The sequence below is a fragment of the Schistocerca cancellata genome, chromosome 8, assembly GCF_023864275.1.
Source record: "Schistocerca cancellata isolate TAMUIC-IGC-003103 chromosome 8, iqSchCanc2.1, whole genome shotgun sequence".
NCBI lineage: Eukaryota > Metazoa > Arthropoda > Insecta > Orthoptera > Acrididae > Schistocerca > Schistocerca cancellata.
In genome coordinates, this window is record NC_064633.1 from 104,456,931 (window position 1) to 104,482,114 (window position 25,184).

At 43.1% G+C, this 25,184-nt stretch overlaps 1 protein-coding gene across 2 annotated transcripts in view; it reads left to right on the forward strand.

The window, feature by feature from the left end:
* Positions 1 to 25,184, forward strand: part of LOC126095159 (peptidyl-prolyl cis-trans isomerase FKBP4-like) — a 122,339-nt gene that overhangs the window by 7,647 nt on the left and 89,508 nt on the right. For both annotated transcript variants that reach the window (XM_049909881.1, XM_049909882.1), the window contains exon 3: positions 20,438 to 20,580. In XM_049909881.1, the coding sequence (XP_049765838.1) occupies positions 20,438 to 20,580 (143 nt within the window). The remainder of the gene's footprint in view (positions 1 to 20,437; positions 20,581 to 25,184) is intronic.

A 25,184-nucleotide genomic window follows, 5' to 3' on the forward strand; every position in this document is an offset into this window, starting at 1 on the left:
ATCTTTCGGAATGCTACGCTCTTCTAGAGACCTACGGTACACCGCTGCAAGAAGGGGGGGGCTAATTCCTTCGCGTACTCTGTGTAAAATCGAACTGGTATCCCATCAGGTCCAGCATCCGTTATTCTTTTAAGCGATTTTAGCTGTTTTTCTATCCCTCTGTCATCTATTTCGATATCTACCATTTTGTCATTGGCGCAACAATGTAGAGGAGGAACTACAGTGCTGTCTTCCTCTGTGAAACAGCTTTGGAAAAAGACATTTAGTATTTCAGCTTTTAGTCTGTCATCCTCTCTTTCAGTACCATTTTGGTCACGGTGTGTCTGGACATTTTGTTTTGATTCACCTACCGCTTTGACACAAGACCAAAATTTCTTCAGATTTTCTGCCAAGTCAGTACATAGAACCTTATTTTGGAATTAACTGAGCGCCTCTCATTGCCCTCCTCACACTACATTTCACTTTGTGTAATTTTTGTTTGTCTGCAAGGCTTTGGCTATGTTTATGTTTGCTGTGAATTTTCCTTTGCTTCCATAGCAGTTATTGTGCTTTCTGGTGGTTTATGACGGTAATAGGGAAAATGTATATGCCCTAGCCGATAGGTAAAATGTTTGCCTGATATTTCTCTATCCCTTGATGTTATTTCTGCTCATGAATCTATATTTCTCTTCCATGGCAAGGTTTTGTGTCTATTAAGTGTGATTCTTAATTTTGACAAAGTCGTTTTTGTTGTGTAAGCTTTTGGTTTCTCTGTTGGTATTGGTCTGTTAACTTGAACTCCATTAGTCAACTGATGTTTTGGATACTGCCTGTCATTAGTTTTCATGATTTTTAGTTCTGTGTATTGGTATTGGCTTTTGGCTGATGTCCTTTGGATTTTGTATCAGTATCCATTATTTGACCTGTATAGGCCATGGCAATCACAGTTTGCGTCTCTAATCGTGTGTTTTTTGCTTTTTGGAACTTATGTTCTACCATGTCTATTATTGTTTCATTTTGCATATTTTACTGTTGTCACGATCATGCTGCTCTTATTTCAGGTTTTAATTTGTCCCTGCCAAGAATTGCTATTTACCCACAGAAGTCCCATTAGCTTCAATATTTATTATTAAGAATTTGTTTGATTCTACGATGCTTACACTTTTGTGCCATGGAAACTTATAATGCTGTTAGATCCACAACTTTGCTTGTGCTCTTTTGCAGTAGATGACAGTAGCAGTAAGGATCGTTGCAGATAGTAGATTGTCACACGATAAACTTAGTCATTTGTAAGCGTAGCACCATAAAATATCACTCGATTTGTGATTGCATCTCAATTGAATATTTCAGCTTTCAGGCCAGTTCTTGTCATTTGTGGGAAGTTTTAATTTTCTGCTTTAATGTGAAGAAATCTGCGGCTGAGGCTCATAAAATGCTAGGTAGGACCTAGTGTGACACACCCTGTTTGTGAAAGAACTTGCAGAGAATTGTTTAAACACACAAAGAATGGTGAAATTTACTTTGAAGACCAGCATGGTGTTGGAAGAGGTCTTTGATGCTACTGAAACCAGTGGAAACAGTCAAAGGAGATTGTTATCGCAAGCAGTTGATGCATTTGAGCTGAGCACTGAATGACAAATGGTCACAATACAGTGACAAACATGAAAAATGTTTTTTTTTTTTTTTGACAGTGTTCGACCCTGTGTCACAAAACCCGTCAAAACATACCTGGAAATGTAGAAATGCAGGGTGGCGATTCTTCTGCAAAATCTGGAATTCTCAGGGGATGAATTTATTAAATTTTACCTGGAAAATTCGGGGAATTTCAGGGATTTCATAAAATTTAATTTGAAATGCAAACATAGATAATGCTGGAGAGTTACACATATCAGTTGAGAATATAAATTCCTGTAACCAATCAAACAGTTGAAAGTCCAGGTTCGAATATCAACTACAGGGTTATTACAAATGATTGAAGCGATTTCACAGCTCTACAATAACTTTATTATTTGAGATATTTTCATAATGCTTTGCACACACATGCAAAAACTCAAAAAGCTTTTTTAGGCATTCACAAATGTTCGATATGTGCCCCTTTAGTGAGTCGGCAGACATCAAGCCGATAATAAAGTTCCTCCCACACTCGGCGCAGCATGTCCCCATCAATGAGTTCGAAACGGTAAGGCTTCTGCTTTAGCCTTTTCCGTAAGGTTTTCCAAACCGTCGGCTGTGGTACGTTTAGCTCCCTGCTTGCTTTATTCGTCGACTTCCGCGGGCTACGCATGCAACTTGCCCGCACGCGTTCAACCGTTTCTTCGCTCACTGCAGGCCGACCCTTTGATTTCCCCTTACAGAGGCATCCATAAGCTTTAAACTGCGCATACCATCGCCAAATGGAGTTAGCAGTTAGTGGATCTTTGTTGAACTTCGTCCTGAAGTGTCGTTGCACTGTTATGACTGACTGATGTGAGTGCATTTCAAGCACGACATACGCTTTCTCGGCTCCTGTCGCCATTTTGTCTCACTGCGCTCTCGAGCACTCTGACGGCAAAAACCTGAAGTGCGGCTTCAGCCGAACAAAATTTTATGAGTTTTTCTACGTATCTGTAGTGTGTCGTGACCATATGTCAATGAATGAAGCTACAGTGAATTTATGAAATAGCTTCAATCATTTGTAATAGCCCTGTATTATTAAAAGCATAGATTGTTACTCACCGTAGAGATGACACTGAGTTGCGAACAGTCACAGCAAAAATACTGTTACAGACTAAGGTTTTGGCCAAAGTGTTCTTCAGAAAAGAAAGGAAAACACATTCACACAAGCAGGCACACCTCGTGCACATATGACTGCGGTCTTTGGCCACTTTACCCATGTAGGAACTGGTATCTTACACGACCAGAAGACACTGATCGACCAGCCGAGGGCGCCGACAGTGAGTCACTGAAAGTCACTAAATGAAACACGAGGGCTGAACAACTAGGCAGTAAGACAGAATGACAAGTCTGGAGTGTAAACCAAACTCGAGATCTGAGATGTAGCAGTATCTGGAACGAAGCAATGATGCTTACGAGGTACAATACTACAGCAGTCAGAAGATGACAGGTGTGGGCCCCTGCACTGCTAGTTTTATAGCACAGCTGGATAGGATGGCGCGGAGGGCGTGGCCCACGCCTACAATTGAGGGGCATAAACAGCAGTCACAAGTATTAGGAGTACTGTCTAGCAGTTGTTGTATAGGTCTACATGTTCTGACAGTATTTCTAACTCAACAGGCCAGGATAACTTCTCTCCGGGTGCTTCCCCTCCCCAGCTGAAGAAAGGCCCCATTGTGTGGTACACACTAGTGATTTCTTCCCCCACCCCCTCCCCCACCATCCGTGGGATCCCTCCTCGTGGCATCTCACAGGCTGGAAGCCTGCTACCACTGCAACTCTGCCGTGAGAAGCACTGTTTCTGTGCGCTCAAGGACATTTGCTCCCTTTTGATCCCAGATCTTGCAGAAGCATGCTCTCCCTCTCTGCCCTGCCCTCCTTGTCCTCTGAAAGAGGAGAAGAAAGTTCCAGGACAAGCGCACCCCCCACCCCCCACCCACCCAATGCCTCCAGATGTGCCATCTTCCCTTTCACAACCTGAGTCTACATCTACACGATTACTCTGCAATTCACATTTAAGTGCTTGGCAGAGGGTTCATCGAACCACAATCATACTATCTCTCTACCATTCCACTCCCGAACAGCGCGCGGGAAAAACAGAACACCAAAACCTTTCTGTTTGAGTTCTGATTTCTCTTATTTTATTTTGATGATCATTCCTACCTATGTAGGTTGGGCTGAATAAAATATTTTCGCATTCGAAAGAGAAAGTTGGTGACTGAAATTTTGTAAATAGATCTCGCAGCGACAAAAAAAGTCTTTGCTGTAATGACTTCCATCCCAATTCGCGTATCATATCTGCCACACTCTCTCCCCTATTACGTGATAATACAAAACGAGCTGCCCTTTTTTGCACCCTTTCGGTGTCCTCTGTCAATCCCACCTGGTAAGGATCCCACACCACGCAGCAATATTCTAACAGAGGACGAACAAGTGTAGTGTAAGCTGTCTCTTTATTGGACTTGTTGCAGCTTCTAAGTGTCCTGCCAATGAAACGCAACCTTTGGCTCGCCTTCCCCACAATATTATCTATGTGGTCTTTCCAACTGAAGTTGTTTGTAATTTTAACACCCAGGTAGTTAGTTGAATTGACAGCCTTGAGAATTGTACTATTTATTGAGTAATCGAATTCAAACGGATTTCTTTTGGAACTCATGTGGATCACCTCACACTTTTCATTATTTAGCGTCAACTGCCACCTGCCACACCATACAGCAATCTTTTCTAAATCGCTTTGCAACTGATACTGGTCTTCGGATGACCTTACTAGACGGTAAATTACAGCATCATCTGCGAACAACCTAAGAGAACTGCTCAGATTGTCACCCAGGTCATTTATATAGATCAGGAACAGCAGAGGTCCCAGGACGCTTCCCTGGGGAACAACTGATATCACTTCAGTTTTACTGATCTCTTATTGATGGATGTCACCCCATTCATGTCGGTGACAATCACTGACCGAGTAGCACGACCTCCGCTCGGCTTCTTTACATCTAACCAGTGGAATTGCAACAGATATTATCGTCACTTACTGCAAATACAATGCCTTGTTTCCTCTTATTCTGCATTCTGTCTTGCTCTTCAGGAAACACACTTCCATAATATACCAACCTGGAAGAAATAGCAGCACGAATGTGAATGACCCCAGAAATCACTATTTGCAATGTCTTATCTCCTTGCAGGTAGACCACTTTCTTATGTTGAATTGCCTACCTTAATACAGCAACTTCTGCCCTCGTATCTCCTCCTCAAGGACTTCAGTGCATACCACCCCCTGTATGGGAGTGCCATTTCAACAGGTAGGGGTCTTATGTTGACCAACTTATTACAGACTTTGATTTGTGTCGCCCCAATAATGGTTCCCCCAACCACATCACTGCCTTTCGTGGCATCTTTTCTGCTGTTGATCTCATGATTTCCTCCCCTGCTCTTGTGGCTTTCTTGTGTTGGTCACCGCATGACTGTCTTTGTGAGTGACCACTTTCAAGTGATTCTATTGTTCCCCTGCATCTGACAAGCACACAGGCCTCACGTTGGACATTCTGCAGAGCCAATTGGCCTTTATACATGTCTGCTGTGCACTTTGACATCTCTCTCTTGGAATGTATTGATGTGGTCGTACAAGACATCTCTTACACTATCCTTCATGCCACTGTCATTGCTATCCCCCTACCCACAGGTCTCCCCCTTGTCTGCATGCTAACAACCGCTACCTTATTAAGCAGAGTAAAAAGGAATGCTGGGAGCACTGTGTTTCCTCCCTGGGGATGTATGCCTCTTCATCGCAGGTTTGATCCAAGCTCCTTAGCCTTCTGAACCACCAGCGACAATCAGCTGTCCAGGGTCTTATCCTACAGTGTGCTCTGTGTACTGATCCATCGGTCCTTGCAGAATACCTCACAACATGCGTTGCGACAGCATTGGCATCATGCTACCTTTCTCCAGCAGAAGTATTGAATTGAAGAAATCCCCCTCTATTTCAACTCCAACCAGCCCGAAGCCAGTAATGAACACATCACTGAGTTAGAATTCGTGCAGTCTTACCGTTTCTCATGACATAACTGTAGGCCAGATTCCATCCACAACCAGGTGATCGAACACTTTGGGCATTACCCAGAGGCAACCTCTCGGAGTCTTCCACCGCATTTTGCTCACAGGTGCCTCCCCATTGCTGTGGCAAGACAGCATAGTTATCCCTGTCCTTAAGCTTGGGAAGAAAATTTCGTCTCTCAACATCTAACAATCAATCAGATTGACCAAGGTACTCAAATTTTGGGGCCTTTTATCCCCCTATCAGTGTGACTTCCAAGAAGGATGATCTACAACTGACCATTTACTCAGATTGAAAACAGCAGTCTGATAGCCTTTTACTAACTGCTGACACATTGTTGTGGTCTTCTTTGACCTACATACGGCATATGACACAGCTTGGCGCTGTCACATTTTAGTTACCCTCCATGACTGGGATTTTTGTGGCCCTCTTCCAATTTTTGTTTTTATCCCACCAGCTCTTCTGTGTTAGTTGGCACTTTGCTCGGCACCCCTCAGATCCAGGAGAATTGTATCCCAGTGTTGTATGTCAAAGATGTTTACATGTGGTGCAGCTCCCACTCAGTAGCATCTGCTGAACACCAGTTCCAAGGCACCATCCGATGGGCCTCTGTGCAGATCCTTTCCCGTGGCTTCCTCTTTTCTTCCTCCAAAATGCAGGTTATGCATTTTTGCTGTAGACCAACAGTACGCTCGGATCCGGAACTTTATTTAGGCGACCAGCCCTTTGCTGTTGTAGCTCAGTTCCATTTCTTGGGCTTTCTTTTTGATAAAAAGCTGACGTGTGTGCCCCATATTTGCTACCTGAAAACTACATGCAAGCAGAAGCTTAATTCTCTCTGCCTTCTGGCCCACACATCTTGGGGTGCAGAACGTGATAGTCTTCTCAAATAGATTATTGTTGTTAGGTTTATGGCTCAGCAGCTCCTTCCACTCTAAATGTACTTACCGTGTTCATCACTACGGTGTGTGGCTGGCTATTTGTGCCTTTCACACTGCTACCGTCCACAGCCTCCTCGCAGAACCGAGGACTCCCTCTCTACAAATATAAAGGAGACATCTCCTGGTTTCTTATGCATTCACTGATTTTCTGACCATCCTGTGTTCCCTGCCCTTTTTGCAAATGAGGGATGTCTCCCACCTGATATCTGCCCTTGGTTGAGATTGGCAGTTGGAATGCGTCTCACCTCCCTCTGTCGGGATCCAGTCCCTGGAAAGTGCCCTGTGTATTTCTTCCTGTGCCGCCCGTTGGATGGTGCCTCGACCACAGATTAAGACCAACCTATTCCAGGGGCGTAAGGTCTATGTCGTCCCTATGGTATTCTGTCATCTTGTACATCCCATCTTTTAGGTGTACCAGGGTGCTACCATCATCTAAACTGCTGGTTCTAAAACAATAGATAAGAAGGGATATGCTTTTATGACTCCTACTGGCTTGGAACAGCATTTATTGCCAGGACCATGGAGTGTATTAACAGTAGAGCTGTTAGCCATTAACAGCGCCACATTGTTTTAATATGTACCATATCAATGATCAGCCTGCAGGTTATAGATTGATGCTATTCTCATCACCGTTTGATCTCTGCTATCCATGACCTCTATGCCTTTGGCTATGCCACTTGCTCAGTTGTCTTTCTCTGGGTCGCAAGTCGTGTGTGTCCCAGGGAATGAGCTGGCTGACCAGTTGGCAAGAAAGGCAGATATTTACCATCACCACTCCACCTCCCTCTCCAATTCCATTTCATGATTCGAGGTGCAGATATGTGTATTCACATCAAATCTCTTTTTGTGTAAAAGTGGAATGACATCTGTTGTGCTACTGCTCTCAGTTATAAACTCTGCACAATCAAGGGGACTACTGCAGTTTGGTGCTCTTCTTTCTGTTCCTCTCGGGAGGAGTCCACTGTCTTATGCTTCTAAGCATCAGTCATGTTAGGCTTACCAATTGTTTTCACTTGCATAACAAGCCTCCCCCACAATGTGATTGTGGAGCAAGACTGACAGCATCCCATATATTGATGGAATGTCCCCTTCTTTTGGCCCTTTGTACTAATTATAGCCCTCCAAATTCCTTGTCTTTATTATTGGTAGACAATTCATGAATGCCAGAATGAGATTTTCACTCTGCAGCGGAGTGTGCGCTGATATGAAACTTCCTGGCAGATTAAAACTGTGTGCCCGACCAAGACTCGAACTCGGGACCTTTGCCTTTCGCGGGCAAGTGCTCTACTAACTGAGCTACCGAAGAACGAATCACGCCCGGTACTCACAGCTTTACTTCTGCCAGTATCTCTCCTCCTACCTTCCAAACTTTACAGAAGCTATCCTTTAGAAGATTTGACCTATCCTATTATGCTTTTTAGTGTGTGTCTTTGTGGCTTCATCACTTTATAGTTTGAACCCTCTGACTTGATCCGTCCACTTTCCATGGACGCTTCTATCTCACACACATAACTTTTGAATTGTGGGACTGATGATCTCGTGGATTACTGCCATAACCCCCTCAATCAGTCAGTCAACAGGCTGCTGGTCATAGGGTTTTATGACCTTCTTCAGTCCCTGAAACTAATTCAGGGAAGCCCCCCCCCCCCCCTCCTCCCACAATCTTCCACCAAAAGGAAAGAAAGACAAAAAGAAGTATTCAAAGACAAAGGAAATTCTGGTGGCCCCCACTCCACCAGATCCCACAAGTTACGGTTTCTTGGCCATGTCGGTGAACCCGGTGGCCTCTGAGGCTGCAGATTGTACATCACAAGGTGGGTCAGAACCTATGTCTTTATACCATACCCTCTCAACCAGTGGCAGCAAGTGACCCTGGGACATAATCTGTCCGCTTGGTCTCTTCACATCTTCACAGTATACCAACAGCATGATTCTCCAATGGAATTGCAATGGATTTTTCCACCACCTGGCTGAACTATGACATTGCTGTGGCCCAGGCTTACCATGGCAGGCCATGCTCAGCAGTCTGACCTAGCCCCTACCCTTCTCACTTTTTTATTTTCCTTGTTCTCTTCTGTTTCCTGTTTTTAAAATTTTATCTCTCCTAAATTCTATCATCTTGTCTGTGTTGCTCGTTTCCTTGGAGTAACAGAAGCTGAGGTGGTGCCGGTGCAATGCTGAGGCTGGGTATCCCACCGCATACCATCCTATGGGAACCTCTGACTGCATTCTGGGCAAAGTGACCCACCCACCTTTCCCCCTCTCGCTTCCCTCATACTTTCTTTGATGTTAGCTCTGTCTTATTGTATCTTGCTTAAAATCAGGCTTCCCGGGAATTGTCTTTTATACCCTTCTTCTGAGGGTTATTGTTGGTTTGATACCTATAGGATGAAGGAACTGATGACCTCGCAGTTTGGTCTTATTAACTCCAACAGCCAGCCAACCAACCAACTCCACTCTGCTTTGCCATTGGAGGATGGGTGAAAAGGTGGGTTAAACAGGTGTTTAATGCCATTGGCAGAACTTTTCAAAGGCCGTTGCCAGGACATGGGGTCCATTGTCACACACGAGGATACAGAGCAGCTCTTCAGTGGCGGGGAAACTGGGTAAGTGCATCGAGTGTGGTGTTAATAAGGTCGAATGCCGTGCTAACCTTGTGGGGTAGTTGGAATAACCATCCATTACAAAGAACCACCTAGAGCCCAGATAGGGACCAGCAAAGTCCAAATGAATGCAGTCCCAGGGGTGACTGGGAGTGGGCCAGGAGATGAAAGATTGAGGAGTAACAGCCTGATGTTGGACCATGTAGAACAGCTACACACCATGGCCTCCAGGTATTTGTTCAGTTCTGGCCAGTAGGCATGCTGCCTAGAAAGAACTTTCATCGGCAACATAATCAAATGCCCATGATGGAGTAGTTCAAATATATGAGGGCGCAAAGTAGTCTGATGGTGGCATAACGGGTATCTGCATCCAGGAGAAGAGCATTGTTGACAACAGGCAAACAATGAGAATGGGGAACCCAGGCCCGGAGTTCTGGACCAGGTTTGGGAAAATTAGTGGGCCAACCATGTAGCACGTAATGCATGACAGGCCATAAGGTAGGTTCACAGTGTGTGTCTGCAGCGATGTGGGTACCAGTAATGGAAAAACTATCCAAGGTGCGTTGATATATGTCAATGTGGAAACAAGATCTAATGTTGGTCAAATGCCGAGTCTGGTCCTGAGGTTACATGAGAGAGTGCATTCGTTTTTGCGTGTTATTTGGTAGGGTGGTTGTTAATGGTATGACTGTAAGAACTAAGGAACAGAACCTAACACTGAAGCCTTTGAGCCATTTGCTGTTTAAGCTGAGAATGTGGCCCATAGAGTGCTACTAATAGTTTGTGGTCAGTGATGAGAGTAAACTTAGTCCCAAATAGGTATATGTGGAATTTCTTAACGGCAGAGAGAACCGCTGAATCCTCTTTCTCAGTCTGCGAGTAGTTTCTTTGAGCAAGCATCATTGTCTTCGATGCATAGACAATGGGTTGCTCAGTATCATCATCATTACAGAGGGCCATCACTGCACCAGTGCCATAGGTGGAAGTGTCAGCAGCCAAAACAAGGAGATGCAGTGGAGGAAAGAACGCAAGGCAGGGCACAGAGTGTAACATTTGCTTCAACGTGGTGACCAAACCAAAAGTTCTACTGTCACCTCCGTAAACATGTTAGTTACCTAGTAAGTGGATCACAGGATGCTGGGCAGTGATGTTATCCGTGTGTCTGGGTAAGACTACGCATGAACATGGTCCATCAGGTGATAGATAGTGGACGAAACGCGAGTGAGGGTAGCGATTTGAAGAGCAGAGGGGAAAAAAGTGCCATGGCTCGTGCCGTGGGGAAAAAAACCTCTGCGACATTGGGATGGGTAGTAAGAGCAGTAGTGGCTTACTAGCTGCGATAGTTCATGCAAGGTTGGATTTGTTAGTATGGGTGTCATGCAACATTACTGTGGCAAGCGATGGTGATGTATCCCAGTTACTGCAGCCGCTACTTTCCTGGAACAATCAAGATCATTATATAGTAGTGGTAGATCGGCCATAGATCATCTCACTGTGTGGGGGATGTGTGGAGCTTGTCTGCATGCAGTGTATGGTACGGCTTCCCTGCGTGGTGCCAGTTATTCGGCAGTGTATTCCAGCTGGATATCCAGTAGTGGTGTCTGATTAACAGGGGCTCACCTGTACCGTTATGTTTGTTTATGCTTGGCCATAGATGTTAGGTCCTAACAAGTATGTCTTTTGGTCTTTTATGTTTCCATGTATGGTTGCGGTCGTAGTTCCCCAGAGTCAGAATAAACGGGTTCTGCGAATGTGTGGAGTTTCTGTATAGTCTTGTGGTGAGTTTGTGGATTACTTCCATGAGAGTCTCAAGTCGGTATTCCCGGTGAAGGTCCCCGATGCGTGTGTATCGTGGAGCATTGCTTATGATTTTGAGTACTTTGTTTTGTATGAGTTGCAGGTGTGTAGGCGCAGCGTATCTCCAGACAGGAGCTGCGTACGTCATCAGGGGTCGGATAAGTGTCATGTACATGGACCTCGACACCCTTCTGTTCAGTGTGCTACGCCTGTTGAGCATAGGGTAGAGATGTTTGAGCCTTATGCTAGCTCGGTTGGTCATGTGTTGTATGTGGTCCCCCCCAGAGTAATTTCCGGTCCAGCCAGACACGGAGGTATTTGACTTTCTCACGGAAACATATTGGGCGTGCATGTAGAGTTATTGGTCTGCAGTATCGGTGTTTGTGCAGTTGCTTCGGTCTTCTAGTGAACAGAACGGCTTCGCACTTGTCGACGTTTACTCTAACATGCCATTTCTCCAACGAAGGCTCTGCCACTTTGAGTGCAGTCTGTAGGCGTGACGTAATGTTTGATGGTTTCCAATCTTGCGCGAGGATGGCTGTGTCATCCGCGTAGATTACCATCGTTGTGTTGTGTGTGGTTGGGAGATCATTTATGTAGAGATTAAACAGTAGGGTCCCTAGGATGCTTCCCTGGGGTACTCCTGCGTGTATACCATGTCATGTTGATTGTTTTCCCTGCACGTCAGTGTTGAAACTCCTGTCTGTGAGGTATGAGTGTGTTAGACGCACCAGCCCGCTGGGGAATCCCGCGTCGCTGAGTTTGCGAATGAGGCCGTCGTGCCATAGAAGGTCGAAAGCCTTTTCGATGTCCAGGAACACCACCCTGTAGCTTTGTTTATGTTGAAGCCATATGTTATATGTTCAACGACCCGTACGACTTGTTGTGTTGTGGAGTGGTGATTCCTGAAGCCGAATTGCTCCGGTCTCAGGATGTCATTTGTTATGCAGTGCCTAGTGATGCGTTTGAGGATCACCTTCTCGACAATCTTACTGAGCGAGCTCAGAAGGCTGATGGGTCAGTAATTTTGTGGGAGGCTGTGGTCTTTCCCCGGCTTCCTGAACATCAGGACCTTGACCGTCTTCCAAAAGGCGGGGAAGTGTTGGTGTTTTAGTATGGCATTCGTTATGTGTGTTAGGTACTCAGTTGCTTTATCCGTGAACTCCTGGAGGACACGGTTTTGAATGCCATCATGACCAGGGGCTTTCCTAGCAGCGGAATGCATTATAGCCCAGGAGACTTCGGCTGTGTTAGCATGTCGAATGTCGTCGCGCGATGGTTGGGCTAGAATGCGTGTAACCTCTTGGTCAGTAGCAAGTGTGAACACTGGATCTGATGGTACCAAGTTCGGTGTGAATGACGCTGCGAGAGTGCGGGCCATTAGTTCTGCTTTCTCTTCCGCTGAGTATGCAGGTCCGTCAGGCCCTTGAAGTGTTGGGGTGTATATTTTCTCCCTGGTGAAGTGTCGGGCTAGTTGCCACACAGCAGGTCGTGCAGTGTCCAGCCCTTCGAGTTTTTGGTTCCACTGTCGTGTTCTATGTGTTTGTATTTTAACGTGTATGATACCCTGTAGCCTGTTAATGTGTCGTTTGAAGTACTGACGCCTGGTGCGCTGCCATTGTCTCCTGAGGCGATTCCTCATTGAGATTAGGCCCAGGATTTCCTGAGGCAGGGCCGCACTGTGTTGTGAGGTGCGATCGGGTATGGTGCCTGCCATTGCATCCTGGACGGCGTTAGTGAGGGTTTCTACTGCCTCGTCAATTTGTGCTGTTTCATTAATTTCGTGTATGGGTGGGATGTGGCTATCGAGCGTTTCCTTGAACAATGTCCAATTCGCATGCCTGTAGTCCAACATCTTGCGTTGTTCCATGTGCTGCAGTGTTTCCTCACTGTATAGAATTACTGGTTGGTGGTTTGAGGGCAGATTGTTTTCAACGGCAACATTGAGTGTCGATGTAATGCCCTTGATGAGGGCCATGTCTATCACGTCTGGCCTGTGTCCCCTCTGATACGGAATGTGCGTCAGTTCAGTCAGCGCTAGTATAATGTAGTTTCTGCGTAGTGAATGTTCGTACAGTTTTTTGCGTGAGTTCCATTCTGGGTGTTTTGCGTTCAGATCTCCAGCGACTATTACTCACGGTGAAATGTTGTAGTGTGCTGATATCACATGTTGAAATGCCTACAGGGCTGCTGTATACTGATATCAGTGTGGTGTAGGCTTCGTTGAACTTGACTCTGACAGCCGTAGCCTCAATTTTTTCCAGTTCAGGGAGCTCTATGTTTGTGTGCTCAATGTCTTTGTGTATGACAATTGCAGTTCCACCTGCCACGGCGTCGCCCGGTCGGTCGGTACGATAGACGCAGTAGCCGGGAAAGTTTAATTGTTTGTGCGGTTTAAGCTTAGTCTCGCTCAGTAGCGCGACAAGGATTCCCTTGCGCTCCATGAACGTGGCAAATTCTGCCCTTTTGTTGTGGATCGAGTCTGCATTCCAGAACAAGATCTGTGATAGTGTGTGCGGGTTTGTGTTATGGGCCAGGTGTGGGGTATTATTCATGAAAGAGTGTTGTGATGTCAGTGTGTATGACAGCCCAGTATTGCCTGGGTTCGGCGCTCATGAGCTGAGTGTAGTGATGGCCGTCAGTACCTTGGTAAGGATTCGAACGGTTGTGTGTCGAGGGAATAGTGTTTCCAGTATTCCCCCAGGTGATATGGTGGTGTTGGGTGTGGCAACCTGAGGTGCTGTTGTGGGGTTAGCGGCTGCTTGTGTGGGTATTGGTGTGTTGTTAGGAGTGGCATTTGTGTTTATGTTTTGCAACAGATGTTGTGGCGCCTGTGTTACTTCTGTGGTGAGGGGGATGGTAGTGTGAGTTAGTCTCGGTGTCTTGTTGACTGTTTTCCTGTGTGTTTTTGATCTGTTGTTGCTGGGTGGCCTGTTGTGGTGATTTCGTGTTCCCCGACCTGTGTTTATGTGTACGTCTATTCCTCCTCTGGGCTTGGGGTTCTTGTGTGGTTGTGTTTTCCTGTATAGTGTGCGTTTCTTCGCAGCACGTGATTTCAGGGAGTGGGGTCGTGTTGTTTGGGGGCATAGGTGTTGGTACCGGTGCCTGTTGGTTTTCAGGTGTTGTCTGTGGCTGTAGTGTAGCTGTTGCAGCGGTTGTTTCGCTCGCGCTCGCGCGTGTGTGTGTGTGTGTGTGTGTGTGTGTGTGTGTGTGTGTGTGTGTGAAGGGCGCTGAGGTTCCACGGCCTGTGCCGTTCCGCAAGGCGTGCAACCGTGGCAAACGTTACGCCGTTCCTTACTGGGTTCGGCGCTGGCCTTGGGCGTGGTATGTCATACTGTACCCTGCTCTTGTCTTCTTTACACTTCAGCGCCTGCTTGTATGCACTGCACTGTCTGAAGTTTGCCGCATGGGGCCCACCGCAGTTGGCACAGCGTCGCTGGTTTGGCTGTTTGTGTGCAGGTGTTGGATCTGTGACTGCCAGTGCATTCCCGGCAACGAGTTGCCAGGCCACAGCGGAGGGCCGAGTGGCCGAACCTCTGGCAGTTGTTACCTTGTTGGGGGACGTTGGGTGGTTCGTAAAGTTCTACACGTATGTCCATCCGCAGAAAGCTCTTTATCTGCAGGATGGCGCGGGAATCAGCCGCGTCGGCTAACTCAACCATGTATTGTGGTAGCGGTGCGTGTGTGCGGAACCCTGTCATCCGGGAGGCACTTTTACAGTTGAATCCCAGATAACAAAGCGCCGCCTGTACTGTCTCGTTGGGGGTACTGGGATCCACTCCCTTGATCACGTACTGCTGGGTTCTCACATCCAGCGTTCTGTACGTGTAGTGTTCGATCTTCCGATCTTTGAGGAAGGTCAGAAGATCTTAATATTTGCTGTCTGTGGCAACGTACAGTGAGGCCCTATCCCCCAAGTGCTTTGCATGTAGTGTACTGTTTATGTGCCTTTCTGCGAATGCAGTGTTAAGGGCACTAAGGTTCCCATAGTTTTGTATAACGACTGGGGGGAAACCAGTCTTGTGTTGTGTGGCCACCGCTGTGGCTTTGTGTGCTTTGTTGTTGTTCGCCACAGCTGTGTTTGCATTCTGTTTCGTGTTAATATTGTTGCTAGCCTCAGATGAGCTAGTAGGTGTAGGCAACAGCGCCTGTCGGTTGCCTAGCGAGTTCGGTTGCTCGCTTGTTTGTGTTGGTGTTTTTCTGGGTCTGCGTTTTGGGCCCTCCACCTGCCAGGGCTCTGTGTAGTGGTTTTCTGTGTCCACATCTGCTGCCACTGCCTCGATCTCTTGAGGCTGCGGTGTCGGTGGGACAATGGTACATGACTGTCCAGTGACAGGGGAGTGTAAGATTATGTTAAGTGTTGCTGTTTTGGTGGGTGAGACGTCCGCCCCGAATAGTTCGGTGATTAGCCGGTGCGACTCGAGCTGCTTTCGCGCCAAGCTGTCGAGTGTCGCCAGCCGCTCCCTTGCCTTCGGTAGCGGGCGGGGCGAGTTTCGGCGGGTGCAGTGGCTCCTCGCGCCTCGTGTGTTGCAGTCTTACTGCGGGTAACAGCATGGGAAGTACTAGCAGCGTCCACCACCTCGCACTTAGGATTATTTATTAGGTGGGAGGGGGGGAAACGACAATTTTACTTTTCTCGATAGGCGAGAGAAGTGTCTTTTGTTCCCTATTGAAGTGGGTGTTCCCTACATTTTGCTAACATGCGCTGTTGGTGCAAGTGTGGCACCTAAAGGAGGTGCGGAAGAAGAATGGCCTGCAGCACACAGGCGTGGTCCCGTGAAGGAGCCCTGGTACTGCCTCAGAGTCCCTAAAAGAACGTGAGAATGCTCACAGGCAGCCAACCAATGGAACTGAATGCTCTTCTTCCACAGCTGGTTGAGTTGGGGCATAATGTGTGCTGCATGTTGAAGGAACTTAGATTAATAATTTGTTTTACTCCCCCCCCCCCCCAAAAAAAAAAAAAAAAAAAAAAAAAAAGGAATCCGCAACTAGTGTAGGTTTTGGAGACATGAGAGTCAGTGGCCAAAATGTTGCGATCATTGGGCTGAATCCCGCCTATGGTGAGAAAGTGTCCAAGGTATTCCACTAGCTCCTGAAAAAATTGGTATTTGTGTAGACAGCACCTGAGCCCTCCATCATGCAACATAGTAAAGTGGGTGCAGAGGTTGTGTAGGTGGTCTTGGTGCGCAACACCCTTAACTACTAACTCATCTAAGTAGCTGGTACCAGTGGGAATGCACGTGGTTAACTGTTCCAAGTAACTCTACAAAATTGCCAGAGCAGAGGAGACTCCAAAGGTCAAACATTTGTATTTGTACAAGCCTAATGCTGTTCTGATGATAACGTGTTGCGATTCTTCATCCTGTGGCATCTGTAAATAAACATTGACAAGGTCTCTTGGAAAAATATGCACTGCTGACAAGGTTTGTTAAGAAGTCCTCCGAACGAGATGTGGGATAGCCCTTCTGCTGCTAGCTTTATAGTGTAGCCACTGGTGCCGATAGGATGGTTTGTGGGGCTTGGCCCGCTCCTAGCACTGAGGTGGTGACAGCAGTGCTCACAAATATGAGGAGTGCTGCCTAGCGGCTGTCTTGTAGGTTCTGGTGGCCTTACGAACTCGTCGGGCCATGATAGCAGATGCCGGACATTATAATCATTATGCATTTTGGAGAAGTATATCACCTTTATCCTGCGAATTTTACACTAATTAATAAGGCTTGATAAATTGTAGGTGTGACCTTTTGGGTTACCTGTGGCCCTGTTTTTCAGTGGACAGTCTCTTTTTTGCAGTTGTAATCATAGTATGTATTATAGGCTGAACTGAGTGATGATGACCTATTCGGACCTAAGTCATTCAATTGTTGGAGGTTTTTCTCGCGGCTGGAATAAATGTTATTCTCCATAGTTTGGTCACTTATAGCACTACTTATCAACATACGGGATCCATAGTTCCAAAGCCAAGGGGTGCATGTAATGGTTTCCAAATTACAGTATGTGCACATAGAAAGTGCCATGCTTAGATGCAGTGATGCAGTAACATGCTATTAAAGACAAGTGCTTTTTTGTACGGTGTGATCTATTAAAGTAGAAATATTATGCCAGTGTATAAACATGTTTAACTTTTAAGATTCACGTTATAAACATGTTATCTGCCCTTCTTTGCAGTCAGAATTAAGCTATTTTCAATGCTAAGTAGCGTGAAACTCATAGTTGTACACACTGCATAATACATACAGAAATCAGAACAAAAACATTGTTCATTACAGGCATGCAAATGGTCCTCGCAGATATTTGCATCACAAGCCATACCATTTTCCATTCCTATTGAACATTTCACTATAACATATTCGGGCCGTGCCAGTCAATATTTACATGAATCAGATTTGTACGAAATTACATGAAAACATGTAGTGCAACAGATATTTAGATTTGTAGGTTCATGCTTTTTCCAGGTGCAAGTGCATTTAAAGCTGTGCTGCTGTTGGCAACTTGGTACTATTGCACCACAATTAAAAAAGAGGGTAAAGGCTCTACCTATATTACCAAATTACTGAAATGGTTCACAATCCCAGTTGCAGATTGCCTATATAACAGCTCCCAGGGCAACTGAAATTGGATTTCCAATATTTCATATAGTTATTGACCCATTTAAAATGTAGTAATGTACTCATTAAAAGGTATAATCTAGTGTTACACATCTAACATTGTAGAACAGGCGTTAAAAGTTAGAAAATATATATTTATTTATCGAGATAATGTAACTCATGTTGCACAAATTACCCAGACTATACTCCTCCAATGTTTGAAAATGAGAGCACTTTCCGACTTTCAATTCCAGCAGTTTTTTAAATATAATTTTGAACCTTTCCTAAACTTTTTCATTAGTCTGTGGGTGAGTAATCCAAAGCTAATACAACCAATGCATTGAGTGTTTCGCATGGTTGTCAGATATTGAACAAATTAACTCATTTGTAAAGTATCAAACATTTGAAACTACTCATATAGAAAGGAGTTTGATTTTTTAATGAACTGGGGGTAGGGTGTGGGTGAATGGGGTTACTGGTATAATGTGATTACTGATGCTTTGTGAATCTTTTAAGAGAAAATGTGGAAATGTAGGCAGTCTTCAAAAATGTATCCTATTGTTTCATTCTGACCATATTTGTGGAGACTCTTCAAGGCACATCATATAATATTTTTTTTCCGTATATGTACCTTCTTGGAAGGTGAGTTGATGACAGTTATTCTGCAGTATATGTGAAATGGGGGGGGGGGGGGGGGGGGTGATGCTGTTGTAGGTGTAGGTGATGTATCTCTGTTGGTTGTCAGAGAATTAAACATTTAGACTGTAAAGCTGTCTGTTCACTATTATATAGATACTTTACATTAGGATACAGCTAATAGTTCTGATGGTTGAGCAAATAGGAATTTTAGTAATTGTGCTTTTTGCACTCTCAAGATCCTCAGTGATTGTTTAGAAAACAGAGCAACACTATAGCTATTCATTTTTGTATGTTTCTAAAGTAAACTGGTAGCTGAATAATACTATAACAGTGTGCTTTCTACCTACTTCATTTAATTGTAGAATAAATGCTGTCGCTTTAGGAAAGAGCTGTCATGGTAAGTTCTCACAACTGTCCAGATAGTGATAGCGTCATAGCAGTCGCACACAAATTTGAAAGTTAAAGTTCAGAGGTAAGCTGATTGCCTTCCCATTTAAAATAGTGGTTTGTTTGGAAATTGTCTTATGGGGTGGTCATGTAGGAAACATGGTGTTATGCGAAGGTTATATGTAAGACCATGGTATTTATATCTTTTCGCTGCTCATTGTATACTACTCACTACCTGAAACAAATCATGGAGCTCAGTTTTTATTGTTTAACTTAATTGTGAGGTATATGAGGTGTGTGAGAAAAGTAATGATACGGACAACACTGTGAGTGATCTGGCAATGCTGGGCTTCTACTTGGATAGACCAATGTGTTCATTCCTTCCAGCTGTTCAGAGTTTCAGCTCCATACAGCAGTCGTGTGACTTTTGAGAGCCATCAGTGAAGTTACGTTTTTGTAGTGTGTTATGAAAATAGACCATCAGTATTTAGAGCATTGTTATTAAGTTTAACACAAAACTTGCGGAATCCGTGAGTGCGAACTTCTTCAAAAAGTTTAAACGGGCGTATGGGGGACATTATTTATCAAGTGCACAAGTTTTTTGCTGGCGCAAATCATTTTTTGGAAGGCCAAGAGACATTGAAGATGAAGCTTGCTCTGGGAGACCTCCCAACTTCAGAAACCGATGAAAACGTCGAATGTGTGCCTGCTCTTGTGAGATCATATAAACATTTAACAGTAAGGATGATGGGTGACATGTTATAACTTAAACACCCTCACCGTACATCAAATTTTGACTGAAGATTTGCACATGCAAAAGGTTTAAGCCAAAAAAAACTTACAACTGCTGAGCAGAAGGGCAGTCGAAGAAATTTGTGTTGGTCTCTTTGAGGGGATTGCCACTGACAACAAATGTTTGAGTTGTGTGATCACAAGTTAGGAATCTTGTATTTTTGTGGATGATCCTGAAACAAAGCAGCAAAGTGAGGAGTGGCTTACCGAGACATCTCCTCGACAGAAAAAGTTTGAATGAACAAATCAAAGAGCAAAACAGTGCTGATTTGCTTTTTTGACAGTAGAGGGGTATCATGCATAAAAAATTTGTAATTCCAGGACAAACTGCCAACCAAATGTTCTGCAAAGATATCCTTCAGAAGTTCAGGAAAAGAGTGAATCAATGAGACCAGACATTACAGACAAGTGGATGCCGCACCATAGCACCCTATGTCACATGGCCACTTCCATCACAGGATTTTTGACCTCACTCCTGTTGTTCCAAGACCCTTCTATTCACCTATGCTGAGTCCTTTTGATTTTTTTATTTTCTTGAAATTGAAAAATTTCTTAAAAGTATCTCACTTTTAGAGTCTGGAGAGCATTCAGAGGAATGTGACCGACATGTTAAAGGTCCTACCAGTTGAAACCATTCAGTTCTGCTACCAGGACTGGAACAACTAATCTGCTGATGTGTAGCTGCCAAAGGGAACTACTTTGAAGAAGACAATATCATTGTTTGAAAAAAATAAAAGTTTTATTAGATAAAAAATCTGTCTCATTACTTTTCTCACAAACCTCGTATACTTTTTCCTCCCATACTGTTGATTTTCTTTTGCTAGTAATTTCAGAATGTAAAGTTAAGTCTTGTATTTTTAAGTTAAGACTAATCTCATTGTATTTTCTGAAACACTATAACAAGTCATCAACATAAAAAGAAGAGCTGTCATTGACTAATATTTCTTGTTGCATGATAAGTTGGTTGTAAGTCGCACAACAAAAAGCAACTCATAAAAAATATACTTACAGGAACTGTCATACAAGCATGGGACATTGGTGTTGCAACTATGAAGAAAGGAGAAGTAGCTGTTCTGACGTGCAAGTCTGAATACGCCTATGGAAAATCAGGAAGCCCACCAAAAATCCCACCAGATGCAACACTTGTGTTTGAGGTATGTTTCTTGTTATTTGCCCATACAGTGCACACTTTCAGAGCTGGTATTTGCATATAGTGAATTTCTGTTGCGTGGTGATTAGCCAGTGCTCCAAGGTATAACTGTTTGCCTGGCATATAGTCTTCCAATGTTGGAGACATAATCAGAGGCTGTCAGGTTTCTGAAAGTAATCAGAGGCTGTTAGGATTCTGGAAGTAGTTAAAAGCTCAGTAAGCCAAACTGTTTATTGTGTCCATGCAGCGGGTGATATATAATGTTATCAGATTATGGAGCCACCCCAGCATGTTTTATGGAGATTATAGAAGAGAAGAGTTGATGCTAATTTGCTTTATTTAGCACTAGCACTGACAACTGGTCTGTCAATCCCCTCCCTTTTCTATTGAAGTTGTTTTTAAGCTTCTGAATTTCTGTTGCCTCTCTCTACATCATGCCGTAGTAATGGTTGAATTTTAATGAAAGCATAGGAACGAGGAAATGAATTTGGTCCCAGTGCACAATCTGTTACTGTCACTATATACTTGTAGCTCAGATGACAAATGCTCTTGTATTTTTTAAGGCAGGTTTATCTACTCCTAAACCTAAAGGAGTTATGGGATGTCGCTTAAACCCTCTGTATCTTCCTAGTTCTAGTACATCCAGACTTTTACTGAGTAGTTGCCTTTCTTCATTATCCCTGTAGCATTCCCTGTATATGCTCGAAGAATTAAAGTCTTTATCAGAATTTAAATCTCGGAGAGCTTTCACCTCATCTTTCATTAAGCTACTACTAGGTGGTTTGGTCCTAAAAAATATCCTGGTTGATCCGTGTGTGTTTTATTGAATTCAAGTGATGTGGGCAACTTCAGTATTGTACCACTGTTTACTATTGCTATGCCTGTTGAGGTCACATCACAGTTGGAAAGTATTTTCACAAAGGATATGGCGAATCTCATTAAACATTCTCACATCCACGTACTTGCAAGGGGAGAACAAGTTCTATGAGCAAACTGATGATGTGGCTATAGAGAACCCACTCACTCATTGCAGTTGTTGCGAATATTTGTACGGAAAAATTTGAAGAAGCAGCGCTTGGAAGGGTGGAGGAGAAATCCTTATTTTCGTTTCAGTACATTGATGATACTTTCATTATATACCATGAATCCAAAAAGATTACAGAGTAAATTAGTAAGAAATAGGCGAAAGTTTGAATTGGTGGTTTTAATGCTCCAGGTGTTCTACATAGTCTCTTCGCACTTCAGTACAACACAGAATGTTGATACAACCATGTAGAGCTATCAAAAAAGTTCTTTGGGATGTTGAATTTGCACATCGCATTTACACCTCCTTCGGACATGGCGAACCATCAGAGACCTGTTCTCCATTTTGTTGTTTTTTGTAGGTTTGTGTTGATTACACAGTCTCCTCACTTATGATGATTTTTCCAGGAAGGGATTGTCTGCATTTTTAATTTCAGTCAAGTCTTTTTCGTTGTTTTTGAATGGGTTGTCAAAGTGTGCAGGACAAACTTTGCACACGCTTTTCTCTTCTTCGAAACATTCTGGAAAATGTCTTGAATACCTTGAAGTGTCACACATGCTAGCGCACAGTTAGTAACAGATTGCATCAGATTTTAGTCAATTAGTATTCGTTTTAACTTCACATGAAAATGCAAACAAACTTATTCAGCCTTGACTTAGTGTACTGGCTGGACTTAAACACAAATTAGTGTTTGATGAAGATTATATAATCTCTGTCCATGAAAATGTTTCAAAGATTATAAGCTCCACAAAAGGAATCGCATTGTTGGGAGTCTCTGAACCAGTTTACAATAGGGATAATAATCGGTTACCCCTGGATGCTAGGCAGCAAATATGACAAAGCTTAAGTCCTGTTGGTAGTATAGTGATGTCTGAGTCCACCAGAGGCCAAGTCAGAAGTTCCTGGATGATAGCTGCCTGCTCTTGGTGACTGCGGTGAAACCTAAAGAACATTTGTTTTCCATTGTGATTTTTAATCAACTATATATGTTCCAGAAAAGAACTGGATGGTTTGAAACTTTTTCTTCTTCTCTAATTATTCAAGACTACTATGAAGAATCTGTAAGGGGGAAATGAGAAAGAGTTTATGGACCACTTTATTAATTGATCTCTAATATTCACATTAAGGAACCACTTTGTATTACAGTCGGATCCCTCGATATGTAAAACCCCCAATATGATAATCTAAAACCCCTCAACTTGATAGTGTGACGTATTTTATGACAGTCAATCAGATGCTACTATACATAAAACCTCTGAGTGTGGAATTGAATTATGTTTATTATAATTTTTTTTATTTTTCTTAGTTTGAATTATTGTATATAAGTAATAAATTTTACATAAATAAAGAAAATATTTTTTTGTTTAAATTCCGTGAAAATATGTAAGACACTTATAAACTTAAAAATGTTGTATTGATAATGTCTTAATGGCCTTTAAAATGAAATACCTAAAAATTAACTTTCAACTGTCAGTAAGAAAATCAATGACAAAATAATTAATGATTATTTATTGATTACTTGGTTATATATTGTTAAAATTGAGTGGATTAATAATTGGTTTGAAGGTAATATATAAATTATGTTTAATTAATATACAAATCTCGATTGTTTACTTTATAATGAATTATAAATTTATTGTGAATAAATAATAAAATAAAGAGTAATAACTAATTAAAAAAACCTTCATTATGGTGTTATAAATATCACTAAATTTTAATGTAATGCATTTTTAAATGAATTATCATTGATCATAATATAATTTTGTATGAAACAAAATTATTTATTATTAATAAATAATAATAATACTTACATGAATATATCATTATTTCTAATGATAATTGATATTAAAAAACACATGGAAAAAAAATGACATTAAATAAAATACGTAATCTTTTTTCACTCATTGTAATATTTGATAAATAATATTCACTAAAACACCTGATAACAAGCCACAATTAAACAAAGCATCTACTGCAACAACTGTTTGTAGGTTATAATATGATTGGGTGGTCTAGCGTCGCTTCATAAAAACTATACAACATCAGAGGGCACTGTAATAAATTGAAAAAATGCAACCCCTTGCACTTATGGAAGTTACATGAAGTCTCCCTGGTTATACTTTATTGCGCAACTATGCATGGATTGGATGAATTCTTTCTCTTTTTAATTTCAGTCGTTCCTTTTCACTATCTCATATTGAGGGACTCTATTTCTCGAACGTTATCATATTGAGGGGGTCGACTGTACTTTCAAATAACTTATCAGACAGAATGGCTGCCTATGTAAGAAGCACAAAATCAAGACAAAAAAGTCCTCCAGATATATAAAGTGCACAGAGACAAAAAACATAACACACACAGCCTGTGTTGCATGTGTGTGTTGCTGCTGGACTGAATTTTACATTGTTGTTTCGTGTATTGTTGATTAGCCATTTGAAGCAATTAATTATTACAGCATTATTGAAAAAGTAGAAGATCTAACAAGAGAGGACAAATGCCCTTCTGATCTTTTGAAAAGTATGGCAGAAGGAATTATTTGAAACAAAAATTCTGATGGAGAAACTTGTGAATCGGCTGGGAAAAAAAAAGCTCTATTCTTTTACTTTGGAATGACACCAAATTGTCTAAAATTGATTCATAAATAAAAAAGTTACAGTGGTTACAAACTTACAAGGCACTTCATTTCTCAATGCCAGTTGGTAGAAGGAGCCCACATTTCAAAATGGCCTCCTAATTACAATTTTGGTCAAAAAATTCCAGAAAAAATATTTAACCGTAATTCTTTATGTACATATTCTTACACCAAATTTTCAGAAAAATCTGTGACAGAAGGGCAATGGCCACTGGGTGATATCACATGAAATTAACTGCATGTGTTCAGATCCAGATAATATGTCGGCCAATCGAGGCATATGCCTGTGGCCTCTGGGCATCCCAGAGGCAGAATGAGGTCCCCCAAAGTGCTCCCACAGGACATCAAACACCATCCTGGTTCGATGAGGTCTTTGTCTTGCATGAACCACATCTTGTCGAAGTCAGGGTCACTTTCGATAACGGGGATGAAATCATCTTCCAAAACCTTCACGTACCGTTCGGTAGTCACCGTGCCGTCGAGGAATATTGCACCCATTGTTCTGTGTCTGGAAATTGCACACTACACAGCCACTCATTGACGGTGAAGAAACTACTCGATCGCTAAATGCGGATTTTTCAGTCCGCGAAATGTGCAAATTTTGATTAATGATGAACCCATTCAAATGAAAGTGGGCTTCATCACTAAACCAAGCTGTATTCACATCAAAGTCCTGTTCATCAACTCTGTGTACAATAGTGTTGGCGAAACACAACTGCTGTTCCGTGGCCCTGGGGCTTAATGGCTGATTGGTTTGAATTTTTTTATGGGAAGCGATGGACATCTTAAACAAACATTTGTCCCAATGTCTTCTGGTTGATCCCCACCTGTTGTGCTGCTCGTCTGAGCGATTTCCTTGGATTGGTTTGAAACACAGTGCATGTCTGCTTGATGTTTTCAGGCATTTTCATCCTTTTTGGACGACTGACATTGCCAACACTGTCACCATGAA